Here is a 20,308-nt window from a genome sequence, read left to right as displayed (position 1 = left end):
TCAATCGATTGATGAAGTGAATCGTCAATTGATTCAATCGGTTGATGAAGTGAATCGTCAATCGTTGATTAAAAAAAGAAATCATCGAAAATTCGGAGAGTGGTGCAATCGATTGATGCAGCTAATCGTCAACCGTTGATTAAAAAAGAAATCATCGAAAAAAAACATAAAAGCACGCAGAGTTTGTATTATGGACCAAATGACAATACACCTAAACTCATTTTACATTTTTTTCAGAATTCATATACAGTTTTGATTCCGTATTTCATTTCGAAATTTCAGCAGTTAATCATTCTCATCAATTATCCGATTGACGATTACAATTGAAAGGAATGTAATCGTTAATCGCAATTAACGACTAAACTAGGAGATTAGTTGTCAATTGCGATTAACGATTGAAGTAGAAATTTATTCGTCAATCGTTGATTAAATTTTTGCCCAGCTCTCATTTCTCGATAATGCATGCGATGGGGGTTCACAGTAGTCAAAAGCGTTAGATTAAAGATCAATCTAGGCCTCCAGAAGTCGAATATTTACGTTAGCTGTCGCAGCTTTATGAAAATGGCTACATGCGCAGCTGTATGCCTCCGAATAATGCAAATTACGCCTTGTAAACGTGAAAATAGAACTTTTGAGGGCGATCGCGGCCTAGATTCAACTGTTACCTAGCCTTTTTGACCACTGATCTTTGCATTATCGTGAAATGAGAAGGCGCATCCCGCAGCCTTGCAATCCTGGAAACGAGTCTACCCCTTAATCCGTAGCGTTCGCGAACGCCGATAAATCTTATTCCCTTGGACTGGTCTTATTTTCGAAAATCGATTACGCAACTTGCCGATGCCCGTCGCCTGTCAATTTTCGTGGCCATCCGCGATAACGGCCTGAAAGAATAATCCGTGTAAATACGAAAAGCATGTAGTTGCAAACAGTCTAATCTCAATGTGACATTGGCCGATGGAACGGTATAACCTGCACCGGCGCGTATCTTTTACGAGGATATATTACGTGTTTGCCGGTGATAAGACGTTGCCCGTGGGGAACCGCGAGGACAAACATAATGTGTCGCGTTCGTATTATGATGTAGTACATATGTACCTGAAAGTTATGTGCACAAGTACATTGTAATCCGCGTGTGTCGTCTGCTGCGGTTTCTCTGGCTGGGAATCGAACGATCGACCCTTTTCTTTCGATGCCCGTTCATTCGAGAATCACGGGACTGATATTATTATTTTCTCGCGTTCATTTTCGTTAGTCGAGGCAATGGGAACGATCGATCGAAATCCTACGGCAAACGGCGAACGGCAAACAGAAAATCGATGACGTTTATCGATTGGTTCGCGGTCTGAACCGTGGGAAAAATATCGCGGACGGGACTCGCGAAACGAGATAACGCGCGAAACCGTCGCGTCGTATCGGCGTCGGTGAATGACAGACATCGTCATCGGAAGTCAAACACGGATTGTACCGAAAAAAATCGAGAAGCGTGAACAAACACCGCCTCGATTTATCTTCGGGTACCGTTCTCACATCCTTCGCGAGTTCTTCCGTCCCGCGACTCTCGGGATTCGTCGCGAAATGTACCTTCCTTTACCTGGAGGAAATCGCTCGTTACGGGTCCCCTTCTCAGGGGCGAGAGGCGGGCGTTTGCTGGCAGGGTTATGCTCCCCTGAGGCATAAAGGTATGTCGTCGGCATCATATAAAAGCTTCCTGAGTCCATTTTTTACATCAATCAATACATCAATCAATGCAGCTGGACATTCGTGATAAAAAGGTACTAATCTATGTATGTCGAAAAGTTAGTAGTTCAGAAGATATTTCAATTTAAATAATTCTAAAACACCATTGCTATTGTACCAAGACGTTACACTAGTAAATAAACGCTAATGTCTAAGGTGCATCGATCGATGTATTAAAAAATACCTCATTCCGTTTAAAAAAATGAAGTTGACCTTCGTATGTCCTTTACGCGTCCACCTACAAAAAAGCTACTAACATCAGGTCAATGCCCCCTCGAAACCAAGCAATTTCCATCTGATGCATTTTTTCCTAACACCAATAGCAGCCGAGTTATTCAGGTGGCCTGTTCGAGGTGCCTCTCACCCTGTATATCTTCTTATTTATTCTCTTTGGCAAAAGATCATCGAACAAAAGAGAAAATATCTTATTCATTAAAGAAATTACTATCTTGCCAACCTAATAGTTTCGCTTTAGATCGTTTTTTTCTGGTTCAGGGTCCACCGCGCGACCTCAACTGGGTCATCATGACCTGAAGGCATCATCGCACAACTTTGAAACTTTGATCCTGCCACTACGGCGTCGAATCTCTACTTTTCCCGTATGAGTAAATCCGATCTAGTAAACACAGCCACTCGACAGAGTTGAAGTAACCACCCTTCTCAGATATTCAGCAAAGAACGCACGCTATTGTTTCACTGCCTCGTCTCCGAATAGTTCGAGACCGTTCCACCGACAGCCCGGAGGAAAACGATACGATAACTTGAACAACAAACGAGAAGGGTGGCTGTCCCTTGCGCAACATCGACCCACTGCGCAACCAAAGTTATCGAACGATCTTTGATCTGCGGCGTAGCATCGGAGAGGTTGCGAACGACAGGAAAAGTTCGAGGCGCGTTTCAAACGAGAAAATCATTCGAGTTCGACGATTTATTTTTGTATTTTCGTGCGCGACGATGCGCTACGAATGCATCGGAGGCAAGCGAGGCGACCGGCGCGCGGCGTGCGTCGCGTACGATCGAATATCGCATCCATAGTATAACCGCGCCCTAATCGTTTAGAATCTAGACAAAGCTTCCGAGGTCTGTCGAGATTAGCGACGCTTTCGACGCGTTTCCAGCCGGTCGAAACGCGAACGATTTAGCGGTCGATGTGGCTGGCCAAACTGAGACAGAGAGAAAGAAAGACTGGAGGACCAGAGAGAAAGGTAGAGGACGACGAAGAGCGGTGAAGAGCGAGTCGAATGGGCATCGGAGGTGGAACGGTATGGAAACGCGAGAGAGGCCTATGCCTCTGTGCCTGTGGCTGTGCTTGTGCTTGTGCCTGTGCTCTCTCCTGATGGCGGTGCAACTCGCACCGCTCCGAGTCGCGGTTTATGCTTCGCAGATACCAATCTTGTTTCTTGACCTATATCCGCGTTTGCATCGTTGCGCAATACGCTCGAAAGGCGTCTTCGAAAATCACCGCGGGAGTCCACCAAGAGTCTCGTCTTGCTGTCGACTATGCGCTTGATTCGCACCGTGTCGTCTCGCGCCGGGTCTTTCTCGTTCGTACTCTCGTTTCGTTTTTAAAGGATTCGACCGTAAATCCTTTGCAAAGATCGTCCGTAAAATCTATCACGGACGAATACGTGGAACGAAGAAATCGATTGAAAAAGGCGTCGGTCACCGTCGCGTCGTCGATTCTTGTTACAACAACTTTGGTAGTTCGGCTCTGCGGGCACACACAGGAGGATTTACATGCGTTTCACGGTCCCCGGCATTGCTGACACGCTTGCTACGCGGACGAGGGGCACGTAGAATGCGCGTCGGTACGCATCTTAACAGTCGGTCGCTGTACGATGGTCTTCCTGCAGGCCACCGCCGCGGTACTCTCGACTCTCGACTTCTCAATCGAGAAACGAGTACGAGATCTTGCACCGGAACACATTGTCGACCTCCGCACGGCCGAAAATTATCATTAACCGTTCCGTTGTAGAAAAATGCTAATTGATCGATGCAACGGCACTCCCGCCGATTCGAAGAATGATTTCACACGATCCCAAGGGTGTACCGTTTTCGACGCGATACATTTCCACCGACAATAACGTGCAATTATAAGCGCATGCCGCTAAGTATCGTTTCTACGTATGCGTCATTTTTCGTAACGGTGTTGGGTCGATCGGTTACTACCGATCCAGCGCTGGCCGATGCAAGGCTGGGCGAGGCCGAGGCGATGCGATGCGATGCGATACGATGCGTGCACACGCTACAGCAGATATAAATTTCCCTGATCTTCGGTACCGTAGGTCAACGTTCAGGGAGGATTCCAGCCGGGCTCATCATCCTGCTTGCGTCTCTTTCTCTCTCTCTCCTCCTCCTCCGTATCTCTGGCTCTGTAAAAGGCGCGAGTGCGCGACCGCAACCACCGCCCGTCCACGCGATTCGAGTCCCCCTCGCGGTTCGAAATTCTATTCGCTAGGTGAATCCGTTCGCGAAATTCGTTGCACCGATTCCAGCGCCTGATCTTCGATTCCTTCTCGAAAATTGTAGAATAATCGTGTGGCGACCGGAATTGCGGTCTGAAATACTATGGATTCAATCATCATCGCCTAGCTCGTTTCGGCACGACACGAGTCGATATTACGATCGCGGGAAGTTAGCGGGACCGGAGTTTACAGAAGCAGACGATGCAATCGTAAAAACGAAGCCGCGCGGAACCTCCGGAGGGCCTTCTACCTTTACGTAACGACCAACTCGAGAAAGTAGCCCAAAGAGTGCTCGCTATAAATCAGCCGTTCAACGACAACCGCGATACGCCTCGATCGGATCTTTGAACTTTGATTCGTGGGAATGAAACGTAAACAAAGCCGCGCTCGCGGTCCCTGCTCGAACGTGCGTTACCCTTTACGAATCGTAAGCATCGGTCGTCGACTCGTCTGCGCGTCCCCCGTGGGTCCCCGAGATATCGGACCACGCCCGACTCGCGTAAACGCGTTATCCGAGCACGCTTTGTTTCGCGGAAAACTCTGTTCGGCCTGTCGGCGAGATTTTCTCGGCGAGCTTCGACGCGATTTCGAAGTTGATTTCCGTGTGTTCCGTGGCTGGCTAGCCGAGCGGATGGAGCACAAGTCAAAACGAGCCGATGCCAACGAGGTGATCTCGATGCAGGCAAGAGAGGGAAGATAAGCCCCGAGTCTAGTCGAACCAACGGGAAGGAACAGCGTGTAGGCTCGAGCGAACTCGAGAGACCGAATACCATCCGAGAGAACGAGAAACGGAAGAAAGGCGAAAACGCGAAAAGGCGAAAGATCAAAAGGAGAAAAGGAGAAAAGTAGGAAACAAGGAAAGAAGGGACCCCGAGGCCCGAGGCGCCGTAAGCATAACGGTACATCGGAGAAGACCGCGAGAAGAACGGTGTGGCGCAGCGGATAACCGACTAGCCTCCGCCCAACCGAAAACGATTCGCATCTCTCTCGTCTATTAAAGACACTGTTTCCCGCGGAAACGAAGCGACGCGTCCCGTCGATCCGGATCGATCATGGGGACCAACCGAATCGTTAACACGAAGCTGCTCGAAAAGCATCGCAAAGACTCGACGTCTCCGCGTGTTTACGGTTCGATCACCTAAAACTGCGCGATTTCCCAAAGCATCTCGTTGCGAGAAGAATTCACGGATCGTTTAAGTTGTTAATCGAGAACCAAAGATAAAGAACCGGTCGCGGTCGGCCGAATGAGCCGTCGTCGTCGACCGCGCACTCGTTGCGATCGATCCTCCGCGAAAAAGCCGACGCGGCGGCGTTCGCGTCTTTCAGGAGTCCCGCGGACACGAGAGTGAGAGAGGTCGTTAAAATCCGTCTCATTAGTATGAAACGCGTAAAGTCGCTTCACAGTTATTACAGCAGATATACCGATGCTTTACAATCCGTCCTCGGTATTAGCTCGTAATGCTAATGCGTTACACAGTCGAGACTTCCGTGCTGGCTACAAAGCGCTTCTTCGCGGACATTAAGTATGCGATGCCACGAGGTTGCCTCCTCTATCGAGTCTCCCCGCTACCCGCTGCACGTTGCCCGTTGTCCGTTGCCCGTCCCACTCCGTCTCGAACCTGAATCCGAACCTTATCCTTATCACGAAACAAGTCAACCGGCTTTCTCGAATTTTCCTGTTTAAAATCGCCTCAATCTCCCTGACATCTATCCCCCCCAAAAAAACGAGACAAATCGGGCTCGACCAAATTGATTCGCGTCGAATTCATTTTGAAAATGCTTCAAGGCGTTCGCATATTACACCTACACCTGGAAGCACGGGCGTTCGAGAGCTCGAACGCTCTTGCACGTACCCGCACCGCACCGCACCGATGCGATGCGATGGAGGTCGATACACAATAAACCTGCCCGAGTAATTTCCTGTCCGAGCGACAGAGTCTCGTTAGCCGGAAAGCGTTGTCGGTTCTTTTTGCGTTGCTCATTTTCTACTCTCTAGCGTTGCGGCTTTTCTACAGAAACGTTCGAGCACGGGGATACACCTACGACGCGCGACGCGACGGTAGCCTGCGAACAAACGATTATGCATACGGATACGCATTGCCTATAGAAACCGTCGAAGGTTGTCGATAAGCAAAAAATCATTTCGCTTCTAAGCACTCGGCGTATGTCGAACGAGTAACGGTGTCCAGTGTTTATATTCCTTGTCCACGTGGTCGATGCGGCGGAATTGCGACGGAATTGCGGCGCGCGTTGCGGTGCCGAGCAATTGTGCGCACGAACCTTAACCCTCTTGCTCGATCGTAATCCGTAACTCGTAACCAGTAACCCGTAACCGCCCGACACGAACGGGACATCATCCCCTGCTTAGAAATATGTACGGCGAGGGACGAAAGTATTCGTGCACTCTTTAAAATAGAATAACTTTTTTATAACTGTACCAAACGATCTGATTTTTTATCATCAATTAGAAGCATTGATTTACGAAATGATATGCAAGAAGGATTTTCCAAAAATTATAATTTACAAGGACACATGCCAAAATAAGAATGGCATTTTTTGAAACTTTTTACTTGGGTCCTTAATGAAAATTTAAAATATGTGTTTTGTAGAGCTATCTACAAGCGCGGTTAAAAATGGTGAAAATCGTAGCTTTTCACGACTTTTGATCAGTTTCTGCTTAGCATGTGTGTAACTAACATAGATCTCTAAAACATATATGTATTTTAAATTTTCTCTAAGGGTCCAAATAAAAAGTTTTAACAAATGCTTCTTTTATTATTGCATCTTGTAAATTGTAATTTTTGGAAAATCCTTTTTGCATATCATTTCGTAAATCAATGCTTCTAATTGATTATAAAAAATCAGGTCATTTGGTACAATTATAAAAAAGTTATTCTGTTTTAAAGGGTGTGCGAGTACTTTCGTCTCTCCCGGCATATCTGTGGTTTTAAGGAGAAACGCCACGGTCACAATTTCAAAGAATTGGAGTTTATGCATTAATTGAGCTTTAGAGTATAGGATTTACGTATTTACCAGAAAAAAGTCATGAAACGAATTCGAAAGACTCGAAAAAATAATGCAATTTTACCGAAGTCCTATCCAGTCAAATCTTCTTCGATGCATTTGAATGGAAGTGTTTATACCTACCTATTCAAATGCATTGAAGAATATTTCTGTGGTTGCAAGGGAAAACGCCGCATGTCTCAATTTCAAAAAATTTGACTTTTTACATTAATTGAGCTCTACATTATAATCTATGTATTTACCAGAAGAAAAGTCATGAAAGTAAGTTCGAAAGGCTGAAAAAAATAATGCAATTTAGCCGATGTCCTACGTCAAAGCATTGACAAGCAGTGATCAAAACTTGAATCGGCAATATTTCGAAAGGGAAAGTCTGTGACACGCGGCGTTCTCCTTGCAACCACAGATATTACGTCTTTATCTAAAGCTTATCGGTACGATCATTGTCGCGATTGTCACCGAGAGAAATTACGCTCGCGGTTTTCGAGCAACCTCTCCGAGAATTCCGTGAACCGAACGATTCGGAACACCGGCACCCGAAACCGCGCGGGATTCGTTGAATATCCGATCCTTTTTTCCGGCGATTCTCAACGTTACGGTTACGGGTATGCCCTCTACGTAGAAATATGCTCGCGTATATTTAAACGTAATCGGTGGGTGCGCTCAAACTTTTCACGCTTCGCGACGCGCATCATATCTGTTTCCTGGGGATCGTGACCCGTGACCGAGTCCCAGTCGAGACAATGTACAAACGATTACCGACGAGGGAGAAATCGTGCTCGTTCGAATCGGAGTCGTTCGTTGAAACCGAAACCGAATCTAGCTATCGAACAAGCACACGCGGGATTTCGCGATATATGTACCGCGGCATTGTCTTATCGTCGAAATCAATTTAGAAATTACTTTCAGACTTTGGAATCGAAGATGAGGGGCGACACGCATCGCGAGCCGCGAGTAAACGAATAAACGGGTGAAACGAGGAACAAGGGGTTCTCGAACAACGAGAGGGAACACAAACCTATCCCAAACTCGCATCGTGGTACGATCGTTCGAATCTATTATGGCAATCCGTGAACAATAACTCTTCCTCCACTCTCGGCATTTAATGACCGTCCATCTATTTAACGTGAAGGAAGAGGAAGTGGCTGTGATGGGTAGATAGGTCGAACGTTTTGTAACTAATTTCGCGAGTAAATTGTCCGTAACATTGGTTCGGTGCAGTCCGACTAAACGTAACGACAACGAAACGGAGCCTCCGCGCTGCAAAGTCGAATCCCAACGCGAGAACACGTTCGGTAAAAACCACCTACAACCTACATCTCCGCGATAAGGATAACGACTCGTCCTCGTTCCATTCCCGAATCTGCCGGAGATTTCACCGAATAGGATTCGCGCGAACCTGCCGAGGAAATTCGGGAGAACTAGAACCGAACAATCGTCGAATAAGAAATACGTTTCCCGATGTTCGATCGTCGATTGTCGAACCTCGCTCGAGCCCTGCTGAACGCGTTCGACGCGAACCGCGAGGAACGGCACCCACTCACCCACCTACCCGTCTCTGATTCGCTGTTCTTCCTCGTGAGTCATTGCGACTATCGCGAGCAACGAGTCAACGAGGCGACGAGCGTCTAACCGGCTCGACGCGTATCGAAAAACTTTCTCGATCGAGGCCGTACATCTTCCCGAACTTCTATGCTCGTAGATCTCTTCGCAAAGACCAGAATAAGGTGTCCACTCTGTGAAAGATCGGGCCGAGAAACGAGCGATCGATCGATGAACAAGTAATTCCCGAGCGGGAGAATACGAGCGAACGATATAATCGGCCCGGTAACGTTAAACGCGTGAGAGAGTTTCCCTTTGTGCAAACAAGATCGTCCTCGTATTTTAACTCGGCAATCTTCAGGACTAATGTTAATTACGTTTGTTCTTGGATCGAGCGACGAGCAGCGACGAGCGCCAAGCGGCGTCGAGCGAAATAATCGGTGGAACGGTAATCATACGCAGCAGAACCGAAGCGAAGGGCGGTGAACCGTGGAAATGGTTCGTCCGGTGCGGTGGTCGTCGGGATGCCCTTTCTGCCTAGCCACGATAATCGTGGATTTCCGTCCGCTTATTATCTTACGCGCGTCACAAGTCACAATACGTTTAGATTGCGTTTCAGGTAACGGCTAATTACCGATTCGATGCCATTGCATCCGTGGCCCTCTTCCACGTGGCAAACGTCCAACAACAAACATCCCCTCGAGAATCGAAAGCGATCGAGAAAATCCTAATCCTCGATCAAAACTTGTACCGCCGCACCGGTCTTGAAATCTCGAGAAGGAACGCGAACGAGCGAAGTCGCGTCGATCGTCTCGCAATTAGTCAACTCTTTCAGACCCTCTGCTATCCGCCAAGATTTCGCCTGCTAAAACGCGATAATGGTAACGGTATCAAAAAAACCGGTTTTATATTACCGACATAGACCGGACGCGACGCGACGCGGTCCTCATTGTAGGAAATCCCGTGGACGTTCCCTCCCCGCGTTCGAAAGCCAACTTTGAGATCGCACTGGATCGATAAGATTAGGAGAAAATGATGGCTTTCGAATTTCGGTTAGGTTCTCCATCGATTTCTACTCGTCCGACTGCGGTTCGGGTTTCGTAAGACGCGAACGGCTGTCATACCACGCCCGACTCGTTGCGTCGTGTTCGACGACGTAAATGATTCTCGTAATTTCTGGTTCGTCTTGCCGACGGACAACGGCGGAATCGAGTTTCCAGATTCTGGAACAGAGCTTGACGATGGCAGATAACACGCGATTTCGCGGAAACGTACGGATGTCGAACTCGATTTAGTTTACAGCAGCTATTATAATCCGAAACTCGTGGAACAGACTTTACCGGGATGCGAAGCGACTGTCTTGGAAAAGATAACCAGCAAAGAAGAGTTTCGAGTGCAACGAGAGCAGAGTGACAGAGGAAAAAGAAAAAAGAGAAGAAAAGAAAGAAAGAAAGAGAAAGGAACGTGTGCACGGCGCGTCGTCGTTCAAGTTTCTCGGCAAGGTGGAAAGGCGTGCGACGCGTACGCGTGTCCCAGACGGACGGCGTATCAAAGAATATTTGCCCTGTCAACACGCGGCTTAGCGCGGAAACGCCGCTGCGTCTAGAAAGGAACAGCGATCGCTTGGAACAAGATAATAGTAATGGAAATTATTACTTTGCTCTAATATTTTACGATCCACCGTTTCCCTAGAATCGATACGTTATCTCGCAGACATTTTTCCACGGGCACGTAGCTACGTAGTAGAGGTACGCGTATGGTACTTCCGAGAGCCCAGAAGCGTTGTTTGGTAATGACATTCGAATATAGCGGTGCTGGGTCGTGTACTTTTCAAATGATTATAGCTCCGCTATGTCGGGAAGGACGCGTGTCGCGAAAATCACAGAAACCCCGAATCTTTGAGTAGAATGGTTTAGAATGGAACGAAACGGAACGGAGAAGGAGAGGAATAAAATACTCACCTGCATCTGCAGCCAAGAGTAATCGATGTAGGTGGTTGTGCCAGCGGTGACAGCGCCGGCGACGCTGGAAGCGGACGAGATTTGCTGCCAGTTATCCTGACCGGTGCAGCCGAGTACCGGCAATCCGTCGGGCTGACCCCGATCCGGCACTATCTGATCGGCATACTGATAGGGTGGCTGAACCGTCGTCGGTTGTCCGCCGGAAGGCAAGCTCGCTGGATGAGGATGAGGGTGCTGGGCCCCCGAGCCGGCACTGGCGGGCAGGCAGCACACGCTCACGTCCATCCGTGGTGGCGGAGAGTCGTAGAAACGTTGCTGCTCCGGCTCCGGCACCGGCTCCGGCTCCGGCTCCGGTTCCGAAAAGTCTAGCTGCTCCCAAATCGACCTCCCAAGGGTTAGCCCCCGCGGAACCATCCAATCTGAGACCCGGCACCTCTTTATGGATCTGTCGCTCGGGCACCCAAGATACCGATGTCCTTTCTTTTGCCGCCGCTTTCTTCCTTCTCGTTCCGTGTGCTGCGTGTCTGTGTCCTCCGTCTTTCTACGATCTCGCAGTCGCCACAGCCTCTCTGGTCACCCGTTGTACACGCTCGTTGCCCCCTCAACGTTTCATCGGAATGGGAAACTCCGGCGATATCATACTCGGCTGAACGACGACTCCTGCTTCGTGCACCAACCTACCAACCGTTCCACCCCCGCAGCAGGACACCAGACACGGGTGCTGTTCGACAACACGATATCGCACACCGTCGCGCACCGTTGCACCGTCGCACCGTCACACCGGTATCTTTTCCTCCGACGAGAGGACGAACCGAAAGACTCTGCGCTGACCAACGCGGCGGTGCATTTTTCCCGATGGTCCCGATAACTGAGAGCGCGCGCGCGCTCGCGCACCTTGTCAATACTCGGAGCTCACCACTTCCATCGCACCACTTTCCTTCTGTTTGCCCCTTCGAGTTCGAACGACGACAACAATCGATGTCTCCTATTTCGATCGAGAACCGACAACGAGCATCGATGCGCGCGTCGAGATCGCCGAATCATCGGCACGTGTCCCGCGGTCGAAATCCATCTTTCTGCCGGTTTTTCTGTTGCATCTTCCTCGAAGAGAGAAACTGATCGACTCTCAGATTTGACTGTGCGCTACTCCCCGATGGTCCAGAACCTCGAGAACGGCGCGCATAGTCGATGTTTGATCGTCGAACGAGACGAGTTATCGGGCCGCGTGTTCTCCAAGTTGAATGTCTTCGGTGCTGTAACAGTTCGCGCGATCCGAGTTACTCGAATTACACGTGTCGACCGACGAGTTCGCGGCTTCGTTGGTTCGTTGTCCTAGAATCGGTGCAGCTTTTCTCGCGCGCCCGCACACTCGCAAAATGTCCGATTTGTCACTGCGACGTAGCGTCTTTGCACTTGTACGAAGAATAGATTCGACGAGAATATTGAAAAACGGCGCGCGGTGCACGGAATCCAAATTTGGGGATGAACGTCGGATTCCCGTTAGCTGGTGAGATCACTGACAACGACAACGTGTCGAGACGCGATAAAAACGCGTCGACGACGGACGATCGACGAGAACTCCGACACGGTCCCGCCTTATCGCGTTCACCGTCGACGCATAACAACCGGTCACTCTTGGTCGCGATACTCGAATCTCGGAACGCATGGAAGAAAGAGGAAGAGGTGGAGAACGTGGCGACGTAGAAGAGGGAGAAACGAACTGCGAGAGGAGGAAACGGACGTGCCGGCGAACCTGGGGGTGGGGATGATCGGGGGTGGAGGTGGAGGTGGAGTCACATTCGGTGATGGAATCACCGAAGGAACAGCCGAGACAGCAATTCTCGCCGAAAAGTTCGGGGATGACTTTGACCTCGGCGGATAGGCGAGAACGTTCCGAGAAAACGAAGATTTCGGAAAAGATCCGCGAACGGCGAAAGTTGAATTCGCTGGCGCCCCAACAGGCTCGCCGCGCCGCCGAGTACGAACAACGTTCTCACCGATGACAGCGCGTGCTCCCCTTGACACGCTCTTCTCTTTCTGCCTCCCTTCCACCCCCTTCTACATTTACTCTCTCCCTCTCTTGCTCTCGTTTGCTCCCTTTCAGCCACCGTCTACCACCCTACTCCCACTTCTTTCCTGGCAGGTAACGGTGTATCCGATTCACAGGGGGAGGCTCTCCAATGTACTGACGGAGAATCAGCAGCAAGGGCGGCGACGGCGGTGGTGGTGGTGGTGGTAACGGTGGTGGTGGCACTGGTAGCGACGATGGAGGTGGCAGTGGTGGCAGTGGTGGCGGTGGTAACGGCGCACCGTCGACGACGACGTCGGAGGTGTCGACGAGCGATGGAGAAGAAGAAGCGATGATGGAGGTGGAGAAAAGGCAGTGGTAGTGGTAAACGCGAGGGTGGCGAACGCAACTGGTGCTCGTGACGAGATAGCGGTGCAGCCGATAACGCGTACGCGCATGCGTGAACACGTGTCGTCAAGGCAACGGTTCCGGAGTAACTGCCCGGTGAACGCAGCCCTCCGCGATCGGTGCTCTTTTCACTCTTTCACTCTCTCCGTCTCCCTCCCTTCCGATCACCAGTTGGTCTGCCTTCGTCTCTCCTGCGTCTCCGTTCGATCTCCGTTGCTCCAACCTCGCGTCTGCTCGTAACCGCTCGTGGAGGACTTCGTGGACTCGTGGCTCGTGCTTCTGACTCTGACTCTGACTCTGACTATGACTCTGACTCTGACTCCAGCTCTGGCTGGCTCACGCCCCGGGCGCGACCGATCCGAGCAGTCTAGGCGGCCATCAAGCACGCCCCCGTCTCGTTCTCCTCTCCTCTCTTCTCTTCTCTCTTCTCTTCTTTCGCCCGCTCTCCCTCTCTCCCTGCCTCTTCCTCGCCCCCACCTCCCTAGCGATCGCCGTCATCCCTTCTTCCTTCTCTCTTCCGCCTTTTGCCCTTTTCGATACGATACGATACAACGCGATGCGATCCGATGCGATACGACACACTCCATCTCTATCTCGTTCTCTGTCCCTCTATTCGATCATACTCCCTCCTCGTTGACTCGTTTGTATCCTCTCTTCCTTTCTCTTCTCGCGCACACCTCTCGCTCTTCCACTCTCTGCTTTCGTTCTCTCTTCGTTCCTCTAGAATCTTTTGCTCGCGTTCTCCGTTCTCCGTTCTCCTTCGACCGCAGCCGCCAAGAAACAGTATTACACGGTGTACCATACACCACATCATACCATGCCATACCCAAGGAGTACTATTATCGGTATCGCGCCAAAGCACTATCGGAGAGGGTCTGCTATGTACCGCCGATCGCTTTGTCACTCTTCTTTTTTAATATCCGAACGCGTTGCGCTTCGTCGGAAATCGTTTGAAGCTGCTCGGTGAAGAGTCGTTCGCGGATTTCAGGGTTCCGGCTGGACCGCGCGAACAAGATATCCTCTTCCCGTGTATCGTCCTATCCGCTCGAGTCCCGTTCTGTCCACAACTGCGAGCTCTCCCCCGTCTTTGTCTCGTCCGCGAGATTTTCTTCTCTCGATCTTCCTCTTGGACAACGGGAACGGTCATAGCCATTACGCCAACGCTCGTCTGACGTCACCTCGGCGCGATTAAAGTTTCCATATAGCCATGCAGCGTACGTATCCATGCGTGTATGCTCTCCGTTCTGTTTACGGATCAACACGGCGATTTTTTCCCATTGATCGAATCGAGCGAATCGTCGCCGGTCGATCGAGAGCAGCCGGTTCGCCAAAGTTTCGCTGTTCGCCAGCTCTCGCTGATCATGCCGCACGATAGAAATGGAACAAAGATCTTTCGGAAGAACGACCGCGCGTGGGTGGTACTCTAAGTATTCGTTGCTGGTATCGCTGAATAGATAATATTTTTCGCGTTCGTGTGAAATACGAACGGGAACAGTTGGCGAACGGGCCTGGCCACGATTAAACTCGAATTTTGGAGTCGTTCGAACGGCGATGTGTTCGTTCCCGAGTATGCATACTGTGCATGATAATGCACGTGGCAACAAGCATCTCAAATCTCTCCCCTCCCACGATGCAGAGATTCCCTTTCTCTTTTAGATTGTGAAACGATTTTCTATCATGGCGCTTTAGCTCCGCGGATTTATTATATATGCAACGGGTTACGCAAATTACGACAAAGTGCAAATATTTCACATGACCTGCACCTGCATGACTCTCCTTTCTACGCGCGATCATTTAAGCAAACACGAGAATCGTAACGCGACGGTCTCACCGTGGATCTCGGATCCGAGTGCCGACACGAGACGCGGGATACGGGACACGGGACACGACCCGGTCCTCTAGCTCTCCTCGTCCCTTATTCTAGGACTCCCATAGACGCAAACTGCGCGAGGTTCGTGACCCCGTCATTTCCCAAATATCCAAGTTCCGTCGAATTCGTCGCGGAAGACGTACGGCGCTTTTCAAGCAACTTCGAAAATCGTTGTACGGAAACGGTGCGGTTGCTTTTCTTCTCTTTTCTATATTCTCGAAATGAAATATTATTTATTTATTAATTTACAGTTTATTTCAACGTGGTCGCATTAACAGCGATGCCATTAGCGACCACATGGTTTACACTGTCCAAGTCTAAACGATAGAACTACGCGCGGTGCTGAATAATTGATTTTTCCATACTTTTCCTGACAATCTTTATAGATGCAATCGTTCATCTAGTACTCTTCGAGTAAAAGTATCTTTCCGCCTTTCGAAGCAGGTATCTGCGGCGCGCAGTTTGCGAAAAGTCATGCAAAAACATTCGCGAGCTACCTTTTGCAAGGAACAGCCCACCAAGTTGTATAAAGTCTAAATGGCCAACAACTAAACAGAATTCGAGTTGCATCGGTGGCAATCCCCCACTATGAGAACGGAAGCAGCGCAACTTATGAATGGAACTACTCTCCGATTGGTCGGCTTCGATAGCCAATGGTTGGCTGCACGCAGTTTCTCGCTGCGCAAATCCACGCCAAAGAATCTCGGCTAACACAACGTTAGCGATCGAACGACGACCGTACCAGACCGTACGCGAAACAGCTCCGAGCTTCCAACTCCGTCGCTTTCGACGTATCGACCCTCGTTCGAACTTGGTAGTGTCTGTCTTCGTCTTGTCGGATGTAGATACATACAGACATTCTCAACTCGCTCCTGAACCCGATGACCCGCCTTGCACAGCAGTGCGAAGGTGAAAAATGCCCCTTTTCATAGGGAAGATGCTACTCCATTTTTACGTAGCGAAAATTAGTTTTCTATCCAATGTATACATATAACCCATTAAGAGGGTAGACTCGTTTCCAGGATTGCAAGGGTGCGGGATGCGCCTCCTTATCTCTCGATAATGCAAAAACGGGGGTTTTCGGTAGTCAAAAGCGCTAAATAAAAGATGATTCTAGACCTCAATCGTCCTCAAAAGTCCCATTTTTACGTTTACGAGGCATCATTTATTATTCGGCAGCATGCAGCTGTCGCAGCTTTATGAAAATTACGTCTCGTAAACGTAAAAATAGAACTTCTGAGGGCGACTGCGGCTTAGATTGCACCATAGAAAAACCATTGCACTCCTGGAAACGAGTCTACCCAATCAAGACCGCATGTCAAAAACTGCTACATACAATTGTAAAAAAAACTATATGCCTGTACATATATGTATACACTGTATGTACACTATACGAGTTCGGTCTAGTTGAGAGCCGACGACTCAATTGCCAATAGAGGAATGTGTAGCAAATACCGAACAGCAATTATTGACCCGCTAACGTATGGTAAGTATAGGGAAGGGATGTCGGCAACGCTCTTATGAGAGAGAAGCGACATTCTGTTGGGCACGTCAAGGTAATGCCAAGATGACACCTTAACGCTCGCGACAGTACTGTTGAAAATTGCACACCCGTATCCGATGCTCTGCCGCCATTTATTATGCCATTTACGAATCTTCACTGAACAATGTACCCCATCGGTTCTACAAGTTTTCTGTTTTTCTTCTTTTCATCGACGCCCCATTGTATCGCTTCGTGCTTTTAATTCTACAAACAACAGCTTCATATATTGTAACAAATCGTTTTCACGTTCGTGGTACTATTTCTCCGACGCAGATTTTATACCCTCATCTGAAAATTCTTCGAAGGCAGCGGATATAAAATATAAAATAATTAAATGCAATACAATTTCGTATAGAAAAAGAAAAATGAAAAACTACTGTGACTTTTTCTTCTCCGTTCAAAGTCGTCGGAAGGTCATGGTGTTGTAGATCGACGAGTTGGTCGATGTTCATAAACCGATGTTTATAATATGATACATCGCGAGTGTATATTATATGCAAAAACTAGAAACAATTACAGCTACCAGATACACGTTGCTTGTTTCATTCCCAGATACGCTGTTTCGTCTTATTAATCGATTCTTCGTCCAATAATTCCGGGTCCGCAGTAGGTACCTTCTCTTGCACAGGCTGCCGACTAAAAATTGAATTTTATCCCCATAGAATTCTATAATATGAACATCGGACAAATTCGTAGTCCCTTTTCCTCCGTTTATTTCTCACCTCCTAAAACCTCCATAGTACGGTATTCTGTTTTGTCTCCGTAACTCCTCGTAAGTTACACGCTGTTTCGGCTCATTTAGTTTGCTTGTTTCAGGTGTGTCAGTATCACTGCTGGCATCGGGGAATTGATTACCTTGAAGCACAACGAATTAGAATGTTTTTAACACACCTACAAAAATTTCCATTCCACTATTACTTACTATTATCGCCAGAGGTGGTATTAAACTCGTTCGATGATGTTTGATCTTCTGACCACAATTCGTTAGATTCGAAGAGCTTGTTGTCTTGAGCGTTTCGTCTACATTTGCATTAAAACAGTTTATGAAAATGAAGATTGTTCAGGAGATAACTAAGAACGTGTAATACCTTTGCATATCAAGTAGTTTGGCTCTTAATAAGTCTGGCAACTCGGGTACATATTTTGTTGCGCAAGTTTGAGAATATGTTAATCTCCCTAAATTGAATCCCATTATTCCGAAAGGAATAGTTACCAGTTTCATCATAGGTTTCACTTTGTGATAACTACACATCCCATAAACACATATTGCGGTAAACGTTCCCCAAGGAATACCAGCCTTATAGATAGCTTCGGTATTCATACAATTTTTAAATGCATCTTTGGATTCCTGTGACACGTGCACCTGCAATAAAATGACGATCCCTAAATTTCATTCGAAATAATCTTACACATACTTTTTGTTATGTTATAATGTATTATCGCTGCTTTCACTCTTATAATATTGTGATAGTAGTTGACAACCAAATTCGAAAATTTCAAAATTTAATATCCGAAAACCAAATTATCAAGTGTAATATTGATAACTTACCGATTCAGTGCCACGCAACATAAACTCCAACGAGTCTGCCGCTGCGTTGCTCATATTGGAAATAAAAGGCAAATTACTTTTAAATGCCTAACCACATAAAATAACCTACAACATTAGTATCAAATGCAGGTATGAGAAATTATTGTAAATGTGGTATACATCGCATGCTGCTGCAGCAGTAACACCACCAACGTCGTGTATCATGAACTACATATGCATATACGCAAGTAAAATGTTGCGTAAAATTTGTAAATAAAAATGACACTTGTTGTAAATTATAGTATATGTAAATTGATTTCCTTCGGATAAGATATATTATTGGATTTAAAGTATTTGATTCCAATAAAGTGTGCACACAAATTTTATTCGAAGAAAGAAGTATAAAATTTAAATAAAATTCATGCAGCTGCATAATATTCAATACCATCGAAATGAAAATACATACTTGAAATTAAGTATAACTTTTGGTATAAGTATATACTTGCATACATACATCGATTTTTAGAAACTTTTTAATAACTTAAAAATAGCTGTATTCCAAGCAATCGCATAAAATGCGTGTACATATGTGCGACTTATGCAGAAGTTCATTCTCACCTATACGTTAATTTAATAAGTATGGAAGCTTATATATTATGTTACATCTTGCAAGGAAAATATTTCCTCGATATATTTTATTTGTTCCGTTTATTTATACATATTTTATTCTTGTTATTAAATAAATATTTCAGTACGCGATATCGGTATTTGAATATTTCCTTGTAATTGTTTGTAAAATTTTCTTTATATTTGCAATAGTTTCGAGATTTCCAATTTTATTTCTAATATTTTTGGAGCACGTGCGTGTACTTATTTTTATAATTATTATATCGAACATATAAATAAGTTACACCTTGTTCACGTTTTCTGACAGATTCCAAAAATATTCTTTGTACATACATTGTTTATTAGAACTGGCCTCTTGCAAATTTTCCATTCTCACTTATGAACAAGATGAAAATGTATGTAACAACACACGTTATACCTATAAGTTAAAAAGGGGGAATGGTGCTAATGAAACAGCACCAGGCCGCTATAAAAGTAGCCACATGGAAATAGGAAGTACTGTTGAAAATGTTGTGTAACAGTGAAATCAAACAGGACGTTAAAGTCTCTCGAGTATTTTACTCGATATTATTACTTATCTATGTGGCTGTTCAATTCGGTGTAGCATTACCTGCATCCAGCGAAGATTTTGGCACAACAACTACAGCATTGATACAAAACTCAACAAACGCTTCATTGGATGATAATTTGTAAGAAGACTTTATAATTTTAACACTTTGTTATAATTGTTGAAATTGTTGTATTCTATTATATAAACAATAAACAACGGAAACTGTCCTGGCTAACATAGATCACTTTCTTTTGTCATAGATACGTTATAAAAGCGGTGGTGTACGAAATCGGTATTTTAACAGATGCGAACGACACAAACGACGAAGTCACAGAAAGGTAATGTAAAAAGACATTTTTTATATAGTACATCCATATAATTGTCTTTCCTCATGGAAACTCCCCGAAATATCGAAATGTTTTTTCATTGCTGTTTCACTTTGTCTTTAGGCAAGATGTCAAAATTTCATTCTACAATCCACCGAGTAAGAGCAGCGAACCCTAACACGAATATAAAATGTAAAATGGAACGTAAATGCCCGGAAGTATAATTATTTGTTCAAAATAAGCACTAAAGTTTTAAATTATATAAAATCGTATTTATTTTATTACAATAACTCCAGTACTGTAATACACATTATGCAATAATAAAGTATGTATAAGTATGACATATAGTTACAAATGTGTAAAATGGTAAAGAACTTGACTAATTCTGAATAAACGGACGATTCAAAATTATTTTCCCGCAGTTTGAATTGCCATTACGGGAGTCGTGTAGCAGGAAACGCGTGACTGCTGTGAGTGCACACGTACACACCGCTAGACCACATATATACGTATTTACGCGAGGATTGCAAGGGTCCTATAGATTTTTAGCAGTCAAAATCGCAGGGTGCGATCATCCTCAAAAGTCCTATTTTTACGTTTACGAGCAATGGTTTTGCAATATTCGGCTGCATGTTTCCCCTCAGAGGACCACTGTTGACTGTACTAACCTCTCCGACGGGCAACATGTAGCTGAATATTGCAAAACCATTGCTCGTAAACGT

General features: G+C 46.7%; 3 protein-coding genes across 5 annotated transcripts in view; 1 reads left to right on the top strand and 2 right to left on the bottom strand.

Annotated features, from left to right (window-relative positions):
- LOC143212173 (uncharacterized) overlaps positions 1 to 16,877 on the bottom strand; it is a 51,579-nt gene extending 34,702 nt beyond the window's left edge. For all 3 annotated transcript variants that reach the window (XM_076430646.1, XM_076430644.1, XM_076430645.1), the window contains exon 1: positions 10,727 to 16,877. In XM_076430646.1, the coding sequence (XP_076286761.1) occupies positions 10,727 to 11,140 (414 nt within the window). In that variant the 5' untranslated portion in view covers positions 11,141 to 16,877. The remainder of the gene's footprint in view (positions 1 to 10,726) is intronic.
- A 139-nt stretch (positions 16,878 to 17,016) lies between these two features.
- LOC143212179 (uncharacterized) lies at positions 17,017 to 18,341 on the bottom strand. Its single transcript, XM_076430656.1, has 5 exons — positions 18,105 to 18,341; positions 17,644 to 17,918; positions 17,478 to 17,575; positions 17,278 to 17,410; positions 17,017 to 17,191 (listed from the first exon to the last, which is right to left on the bottom strand). The coding sequence occupies exons 1-5, from the start codon at positions 18,156 to 18,158 to the stop codon at positions 17,098 to 17,100; spliced, it is 654 nt and encodes a 217-aa protein (XP_076286771.1). The 5' UTR covers positions 18,159 to 18,341; the 3' UTR covers positions 17,017 to 17,097.
- Positions 18,342 to 18,394: 53 nt separating this feature from the next.
- Positions 18,395 to 20,013, top strand: LOC143212181 (uncharacterized). The gene is made up of 3 exons (XM_076430658.1): positions 18,395 to 19,399; positions 19,521 to 19,598; positions 19,710 to 20,013. The coding sequence occupies exons 1-3, from the start codon at positions 19,218 to 19,220 to the stop codon at positions 19,762 to 19,764; spliced, it is 315 nt and encodes a 104-aa protein (XP_076286773.1). The 5' UTR covers positions 18,395 to 19,217; the 3' UTR covers positions 19,765 to 20,013.
- The last annotated feature ends 295 nt before the right edge of the window (positions 20,014 to 20,308 follow it).

Source organism: Lasioglossum baleicum, chromosome 9 (genome assembly GCF_051020765.1).
Source record: "Lasioglossum baleicum chromosome 9, iyLasBale1, whole genome shotgun sequence".
Lineage (NCBI taxonomy): Eukaryota > Metazoa > Arthropoda > Insecta > Hymenoptera > Halictidae > Lasioglossum > Lasioglossum baleicum.
The sequence above is the reverse complement of the archived record's forward strand: the minus strand, read 5'-3'. Positions and strand labels throughout refer to the sequence as shown.

Bases quoted from the DNA above. Each gene is read 5' to 3' on its own strand.
- LOC143212181 (XM_076430658.1), top strand. From the start codon at position 19,218: ATGTTGTGTAACAGTGAAATCAAACAGGACGTTAAAGTCTCTCGAGTA. The intron at 19,400-19,520 runs GTAAGAAGACTT...CTTTTGTCATAG, and splicing joins GCTTCATTGGATGATAATTT to ATACGTTATAAAAGCGGTGG. The intron at 19,599-19,709 runs GTAATGTAAAAA...CTTTGTCTTTAG, and splicing joins AACGACGAAGTCACAGAAAG to GCAAGATGTCAAAATTTCAT.
- LOC143212179 (XM_076430656.1), bottom strand. From the start codon at position 18,158: ATGAGCAACGCAGCGGCAGACTCGTTGGAGTTTATGTTGCGTGGCACT. The intron at 17,919-18,104 runs GTAAGTTATCAA...ATTTTATTGCAG, and splicing joins TGTTGCGTGGCACTGAATCG to GTGCACGTGTCACAGGAATC. The intron at 17,411-17,477 runs GTAAGTAATAGT...TTGTGCTTCAAG, and splicing joins TACCACCTCTGGCGATAATA to GTAATCAATTCCCCGATGCC.